Source organism: Bacillus rossius, chromosome 15, assembly GCF_032445375.1.
Source record: "Bacillus rossius redtenbacheri isolate Brsri chromosome 15, Brsri_v3, whole genome shotgun sequence".
Lineage (NCBI taxonomy): Eukaryota > Metazoa > Arthropoda > Insecta > Phasmatodea > Bacillidae > Bacillus > Bacillus rossius.
In genome coordinates this window covers 13,363,000-13,371,803 of record NC_086342.1, presented here as the reverse complement: position 1 = coordinate 13,371,803, position 8,804 = coordinate 13,363,000, and the positions used below count along the sequence as shown (strand labels likewise).

Below are 8,804 nucleotides of genomic sequence, written 5' to 3'. Positions count from 1 at the left end.
TGGGACATATTTGATTGTGAATATCTGCCAACATGTTGCTGAACGCACTTGTGTCCTGCACATACTTCGCAGTACGTAGTACTAGTTCCATCAGTACCGTTGGCGTAAAATATTAAGTGGTATATTTTCTCCTCTAGATGCCTACAAGAAGCGAAGCCGGAGCACAGCAAGGAAACCGTCCCAAACACAGTGCCGGTGGTAGTGAGCGACTGAAGCGCATTCTCCTCGGAGACGTCAGAAACACGCTCGGAATGGGCCACAAGAGCGTCGAAGGAAGCAGCTTTCAGCCGTGGGACGTCGTGACGGTGGAGCTGAACGAAAACTCGGAGGACGCCGGAGGTACCGACGAAGAGGAGGAGGCGGACGTGAAGGAAGTGGAAGTTTTGTACCCCGACTTCGAGTCGGAAGACGGGGCGGGGGAGAGCGCGGCGGCCGGGCCGGGCCCGAGGACCGGGGCGTGTTCCTCGTGCGGCAAGATGTTCCGGCCGGGCGCGTGCCTTCGGGAGCACGAGGCGTCGCACGTCGGCGAGATGAAGTTCTTCTGCAAGCACTGCGACAAGGGCTTCCACACGCGCGCCAGGCTGGGCCTGCACGCCCGGGCCCACCTCCTGAGGCGCTGCGCTTGCCGCGCATGCGGCGAGCGGTTCGGCAAGCTGAGGAAGCACCTGCTGTCACACGGTTGCAACCAGACCTTCCGGTCGAGGGACCACCTGGAGGGCCACTCCGCGGCGCACCTGGGCGAGCGGCTGCACGCCTGCCCCGAGGCGCGCAAGACCCGCCCGGCCGTGTGCCCCGTCTGCGGCAAGGCGTTCCGGAGGAAGGAGGCCATGACCAAGCACATGCGCGTCCACACGGGCGAGCGGCCCTACGCGTGCCCCTTCTGCGCGCGCCGCTTCTCCGGCAAGTGGAACCTGACCCAGCACATCCGGCTGCACACCGGCGCCAAGCCGTACGTGTGCTCCCACTGCGGCAAGGCTTACAGGCACAACGTCACGCTCAGGAACCACGTCAGGCAGATCCACGAGAACGAGGTCTCGATCCGCGAAATAGACTTGTGATCAGCCGTTTACCGTGAGTCCTCGAGCTTTTGGAAGTAGATTCGTTAATTATTGTCTATTGAGACGACCGGTTCACAAATTCATTTCAGACTTATTTAATGTTCTAGCCTGTGTTTTCTGCTACAGAGTACTGTGGAAATTAATAGTTTCATCACCATTAAATATTTTTTTTTATTATTCCTGTATGTATTCAATAAATTTTGAAATATGTAGCTAATAGTGTAGTCCAACATCCACAAAAACTTAAAATAATGACAATGAACAAGAAACTTCATTTAATAATTTTGAAGGTACGTAGCTTTAAATATTGTTTGCCTGTTTTGATGCTTTATAGTGTAGGCCTTCATTTAAGTCTCTTGACTATTTGGTGTACCTTTTAAGATTTGTTTTATGTTAAATGTTGGTTTGCTGACTGAAAGCTAGTGTTAGGTCACTTGATTTTGCAATCACTACACTATCAGGGTTCTCACAAAGAGGAACAATGATTCAACTGTGTATTGATTGAATGATTTGAAGCACAATGAAATATCAATAGTCATTTGCCTAGTCACAATAATCTAGTGTTTCAAAGTTTTGTCATATAAAATATAAAGTAAAATCCTGTTATAATGTTTTCATGCTTATGTCATATTTTTTAAGTACTGAAATTTCTCCCATGTATTTATTTCCTGCATATAACGTTTCACGAGTGGTGCATCTTCTGTTTTAACATTTGGTTGCTAACATCCAATGCTTATCCCATCTGTGAATTTTAACTTGCTGAAAGGTTTACTGTAAACTTTAAGTTTGTTTTCAAACACTGTTATACCATATATGTAGATTGTTCAAATATAATTGGATGCAAAAATAACATATGTATGTGTGCCAGAACATTAGCACGTTAGTGCTGGCTAATGCTATGTATTTGATATATCGAAGGAACGTATCATTTGTAGTTATGTGTCTGTTGGCACCCATGTCTTGGAAAAAATAAAGATAACCAATCCTTCTGTTCCTTGCCATTCTAGTTGCCAATTAGTCCATGATGGCAAAACAAAAAGTGCATTTAATTGCTGATAGAGTTTAATATATATAATTTGTAGGTAGGAATCCCAAAATTACACATTTTAAAGTGGCGAAGGAATTGGAAATAGGCATTCCCACTCTAAACATCATCGTCACAAGTTGTGACACAAGTTTTACAGAAATATGTGTGTGTATGTGTATCTTTAAAGACAAATAAAATAGAAGCAGGAAGCATGACAAAGTTGAAAAATTGTTGGCTTGGTTAATCAATTTCGAGCATCAATGGTTAACATGGCTTGATGAGTCCAGTAGTAAAAAGTTCAAAAAATGACAAGTGCTAAATTGATATTTTCTGATTATATTTTTTTCCGTATGCCCCCTTAAAATATACTATAACAGGGTTTTACTGTAGTGGTTTTATATTACAGACTGGTAAGCATTGGTGGAAAAGATATCAGTGGATACTGGGAATTGTGCAGGAAAATAATTTATTGTCAGTATGACACTATGCGTGGTTGAAATGTGTTTTGGTAACTATTTGTAGTTTAATATATTTATGTTGTCTTACAAGATTGATTTATGAGACAGGGTTTAGTAGTGTTGGTTGAACAGGGGAAAATATCAGGAAATTGTTTAGGTTAAAAGTTTGGGAACCCTGATCATTCTCTTGTAGTACTTGCCCAGATATGCAAGTCTTTATTGCCTCAGCACTCACAAATCTGCCTCTCGCTAGTTTATTTAAGTTTCGGCTTTCCTGCCTGCATTGCTCTCTTATTCACTACCTATGTACTGCAATGTTAACCATGCATGGGTTCTGAACTTGAAGAATTTATTCTTCTATTATCAGATTATTTTTACTACGGGTTGCTTTTATTTTAATAGAAAAAATTCTCAGAAGCATAGTTTATTTAAAAGAAGTGAACATTTTGTTAAACACAGAGTTGACTGTACTTCATTCTCCATTTACTGTTGTTTAAATAGGTTATTTTCCTTATTTACAATTTTCTCTGCTGATGAGGATTTAGTAAAAAAAGGTAGTTTTAAAGTTATTGAAATTTTAAAACCTGGTATCTCATTCCAAAAAAATATTTCAAGCTAGACACAACCATTAAATTAAATTTTATTAAAAATGGATTCAAGCAATTATGTATTTTATTTTAAGAGTGATTTTAGAAAGCATAAAAGGTATTCAGAAATGTATACATATGAAACAATTTTTAGAAGTTTGTATCTGTGATTTTAACGGAAATTAAAAATCAACAAGGTGTCTAACCATTATGGTGGTCCAGTTTCACATATTGTATTCTTAATTTCATGTATTTAAAGGTTTTTACAGCCTTATTTCTCGACATGTATGTTCACTATGAAATGATAACAGGTCATGTTAAATTTTAATTTATACAATACGGTACATTGCATTAATGTTTGATAATTATTGTGATGGAATATAATCATATTCATCATGTTATTATAATGAGAGTGAATAAGTAAGGTTTTGTTGAAATGTTTAATTATTTATTGGAGTATTTTTTTGTAAACATATATTGCATTTTTGTACACTTTATTTTTTAAAGGTGTGTGACGATCTGGTATTTATTTAAATTTTATATACCTATCTATAATGATAAATACCCAAAATGTTTATTGCTAAAAAAATTTAAAATATTTGATTACAACAAATAAGAGTTGAGAATGTTATGTATTTGTTTGATAAATGTTTTCAAACTTAAATTATTAACATATAAACATTTTTCCTTCGAAGGATGGCTTTTGATGAAATGAATGGCTAATTTCCAATTTATTATTAATAATGAGTTTAGGGTAAAAAAAAGTGTCAAGACTGCAAGTAGTTCAGCCTGTTAGCATTGTATGATAATTTAAAATCAATATGTAAGTTTTGTGTGATTCTTCATGCACAATTGTTATGCTGTGTGCTGTTTTAGCATTGTAAGCAGTGTTAATTTTTTTTAGGTAATAAGTGACTAGGTGTTTAATTCAAAGACAAAGATTCGTAAAGTTCACTCCCAGTTAAGTTTGAGTCAGTTTCATTTGTGTAACCTTGACTTGCTGTTTGGAATAATTTTGTCGGTGCATTGTCATGGAAAGTGGGTGTGATTCAAGATTTCACATTTCTTAACAAAAGACCTAAGCATGTGCTCGTGTTCGTCACAATATGTAAGTGGCCGGACACATCACTGTATCATCTTCACACATGATGCAGTGACTCTGTTCAGTTCATAAAGCTTAAAATTCTATGCCCTTGTTATTGCCATCAGATATGTGTACCACTTATATATTTTTTTTGTAAATTAGCATGTGTGTAAGTGTACATTAAAATATGTTTAATTTTGTAATGTAAATTTGTGTACAGGTTACATATATTTTCAAACATGAATTGAAAAATAAAATTTTCATCTATAGGTATTATATTAGTATTTATGTTTGTGAATAAATATCCAATAATAATTTTACATCTTTTAATTTATTATCTAGCCAAATCCTTTGTATGAAACGCCTATCTAGGTGTCTAAAACACGCCAGTAAATTCCAGTGGTTTATATTTGGATCTAGACATTCTTGTTTCATAGTGCTGCTGTTTTTATGTTCCAACAGCTTTTTAAATTTTATCACTTCATAATTAGTTTTGTTAATACGATAATGTAACAATTTTACGGTTTTTCCTACGTCTGGTTTATGTTGTGAATGTAAATCGGAATGGGTCATCATAGTTTACTGAAATAAACAAGTAGTTAAATTAACATTTTGAAATTTGATAGGGTGGCTGGAAGATAAAGGAAAGAAGTAAATAGTACAGTACAAAAAATAACTAGCCGTGCATTATGATTTGAAAACATCTTATGTAAAAAATCTGTCCAGCCAGTTTATTTAAAATTATTTAGTACTGGTGTTTGAGTGTTAATTATTGAACCATGAAAATTATATATAAATTTAAAGGATAAATTAAGTAACATTACACAAAATGTGACAGAAGTTTATGGTCTAGAAAGTTGGGGGGGGGGAGGGGGGGGGGGACAGTCCCCTCCACCCAAAAAGTTCAGGGGGACACGTCCCCCCCCCCCCGGTTCCTACGCCCCTGTGGTTATCATGAGTTGTCCAAAGTAACAAAACCCCGAAGACCCTTCCGGGCGCAAGGAGCTGATGAGGAGGCACTTGGCGCGTCCACTCGGGCAAAGTGGAACCTGACCCAGCTTTGTCCGGCGACACACGGGGCCTCAGGCCGTACGTCTGCGCCTTCTGCGGCCGGGCCTTCACCTACAAGGTCACGCTCAAGCACGGCGACTACTGACTGACACGTGATGCCGGGTCAACACCAACAGCCCTCTCTTCCCAAAAAAAAAAAACCTCAAAACTCTAGTTACAGAAAAAAAAAACCTGTATTACAAACAAAAGTTTTATATGAATAACAAAATACACTTAAGCTGGAATGAACTAGATTAATTAATTTTGAAGCAAACTACAAAAAAAAAATTGATAATGTAATTATTTTTAATAGCTCAATAAATGGTGGTTAAGAACTAAGAAGACAGCTGCAGTACAAATCGTGTGCCCTGTTCCTTGAAATAGTTCCTGACCAGTGAATGCATCTTTTTGTTTTTCATTAAATGGGACTTAATATGTTTTTTTAATTCATCTGACTTAAAATGAGATACCTATTTTTAAAATGCATGCAATGTTTGCGTTACAGTTTTTTCTTTTAAACAAAGCCATTGGAGAACGAATGGTCTGATAAAATCAACTAATGCAAATGTAGTGAATTATATGATTTTCGAATTAATTCAGTCAAATAAAATATATAATGATGTGTCATTAATCAGTGTTTCTATCACTCTTAATGTTGTTCAACCCGTTGTTATATTTCCATAAATTTTGAATGCTTTATTTATTTTAAACATTATCTGCAAGAATGAAACTGGAGTATGTTTGTAGCTACATTTGTGACTTGAGTAGATGTACAACAACTTTTTTATATTATTATTTTCTCAGTTAAGCTTCAAAATATTCATACATTATTTGGCACCAAGTTACAGTTACATTATTTAACTACACTTACAATTTCGTGCACAGAGGTATTTATTTATCAGAAATTGTGCACATTGATAAATTATTTTTGCATCTAACTTCAGGACTAGGTGGGTTTATGCAGCACAAGGAGAAAACATTGGTTTTTTTTTTTTTTTTGATTGCATTGAATTTAACGCGCAGTTTGACATAACGATTACACGTTCTTGAGGTAGATTTTCTTGCTCTGAAGCAACTGGATGACACCTTGCAATATGCAAGCAGTCAGTAGTCTACTGGTCTTACCTGGCTTGGTGTTACTTTGGACAGCTGCCCAGCTTTAAATATAATAAATATAAATACATAAATAAATCTTTGGTTTGTGCTGTGACATTGAGTGGAGTGTCGGAGGTCGCTCGCTCACATCGCCCTCAGGTCGGCCAAGATCTGGTCGTAAAGGAGTTCTCTCACGTTGTTGCCTGCGATGAAGCTGAGATGGTCGAACTTTGGGTCGGTTATCTTATGCAGGTTAACCACGTTCGGCAGAAGGCGAGACAGTTCCAATACATCCTGCAGCAAAAGAGATACAGTAATTAATAATGAGCTTGTTTGTGCGTTACAAGACCAGTTTTTGTTGTTGTTGTTGTTGCATGGCCAACAACTTACATGTCCTGAATTTGAAATTATGCTTAGGCAAAAAAAATTAAAAATTGTCAGCACTTATCTGATCACTTTCAAAAGAAACACACACACACCAGTAACTGCATGCAATAATGAGAGGTTCTTTAACTTTCTCGATTTCTCTGGTAATTTAACTGCCTTTTCATTCAGTATTATTGCTAGGAAGTTCAAAGTTTACTATAAAAAAATTGAGATATTATATGAACATTATAAATCAACTTAAGATCAGATTTTTTCATAAAAACGTTAGAAAATAAATAAAGTTTAATACATAATATTAGGGTAATAAAAATGACTTACAAATTAGTTTGTAATTTTTTTTCCCACTAGTGTCTGTATATTTTTAATTCTTGGCATTAAATTAAAATTTTATCATATTATAGCATAGTTTTGTACTGATTTTATTCGTCAAAAGGGTTATATGTCTGTCCAATAGAATCTTGTACTGATGATAGTGTAAATGATCACAAAAAAGTTTAATTTGAATGCTGCTGTTGCATTAACTATAATTCTGCTATTGGCAAGAGGTGAGTAACATAAATTAGAGTTTTACATCTTGATACTACCACTCACCCTAGATCCTATCCCATTTACTTCACCAGCATGTGTGAAATTTGCATGGGTAGAGCAAACGATAGCAACTAAGGTAAGTAACAGGATCTATTTCACGCAAGAACATAGCCAGGTGGAGGTTCGTGGGGTCTGGATCCCTCCCTTCCAGGAATAATAATAAAAAAAAATGTGTGTGTATTTATGAATGCACGTTAGACGTTATACACACATGTATGAAGGTCGCTATGTAACTGCTCTATCGTTATGTTTGCACATTTTGCTGTAAAAATATAAAAACTCGGTTGGAAATTGCCTGGAATGACTTAGGCTGTTGTTGTCCCAAGTGGCCGAATGGAGCCAACTGATCAGAAGTTAGAGTTATTAAAGAAAAAAAAATTGGTTGTCTGTAAAGTCGGTTTATGGACGATAGTTTAACGTGACAACGTCATAACAAAACAATGATGAAATGATTGCATACTTTTATGAATAAAATTGAACCATCACTATTTTGTATCATGGATACAAATAAAGAGTGAAATTTAATTGATAAATTTTATTTGCACTCATTAATTAGTCTTCTTAGACTTACTACTTTCTCAAAAGATTTATTATTCTGAAAATATTTCTACGGCTGTTTTTTGAGAAGCATTGAAAATAAAACAATTTTATAACAAAGCTTAACCGCAATAAAAAGTTCTAATTGGTGACCTAGCATTTTGACTGCCGGCTCAGAAAACTTATTTTAACTGCACTGATGATTTATGACATAGAAACGTAAGCTTTCATTTAACAGTTGTAGCATTTTATCCAAGAAAATGGCCAAAAACATACAAAAGTCTCCTCCAATTTTTGTAAGTAGTAAACATGCCGTTATAGCAATAGTATGTTGCATAATTATCAAATAGCAAGAAACTACATTAAAAGTGTGCACCGCATAAAAGATCTAGGAGTTATATTAAATACAAAACAATATTTCCATCAGCATGTTGATAAAGAAGAACTTTGGATTAATCAACTTTATTACTTTTTCCACAACACCCGACTAAATACTATGTTTATTCTTCACCTGCCGTCACCCGACCTATGTGAAAGGCCCGGGGGGTACCTGACGGGCGCTGCGGTGCTCTTGTTGTCCGGAGGAGCGCCAGGCCGTTGGTGTTGGGTCGTGGGTACTCTGCCCCCGCGTGCCCCGCCAGGTACACGGCTTGAATCTACCCTGAATGGCTCTCCCTTGACTGTGAAGGCCGCTCGGCCGTGTGGAGGACGGGAGACTCCGGAAAATTAGTATACACGAGTTGGTGAGAATTACCTTTAATCTAGTCCCGCTACAAAACACTCGGCGACGTCTAGCCGTTACACAATTAACACAGAAAAAACACAACACTACGCGACACTAATGGTTACCGCGGCAGTCTCGCGGGACGCGGATCGATGCTCGCTGGAGACGGCCAGCGCCGAACATTAACGGGTGCAGGGGGGGGGCTCTAT

General features: G+C 37.3%; 2 protein-coding genes across 2 annotated transcripts in view; one reads left to right on the top strand and one right to left on the bottom strand.

Annotated features, from left to right (window-relative positions):
- The first annotated feature begins 137 nt into the window (after nucleotides 1-137).
- LOC134539638 (myeloid zinc finger 1-like) lies at nucleotides 138-1,058 on the top strand. Its single transcript, XM_063381824.1, has one exon. The coding sequence runs from the start codon at nucleotides 138-140 to the stop codon at nucleotides 1,056-1,058; it is 921 nt and encodes a 306-aa protein (XP_063237894.1).
- Nucleotides 1,059-5,508: 4,450 nt separating this feature from the next.
- LOC134539637 (lipase 3-like) overlaps nucleotides 5,509-8,804 on the bottom strand; it is a 43,660-nt gene continuing 40,364 nt past the window's right edge. Inside the window, exon 9 of the mRNA XM_063381823.1 lies at nucleotides 5,509-6,653. Coding sequence (XP_063237893.1) covers nucleotides 6,504-6,653 — 150 coding nt within the window. The 3' untranslated portion in view covers nucleotides 5,509-6,503. The remainder of the gene's footprint in view (nucleotides 6,654-8,804) is intronic.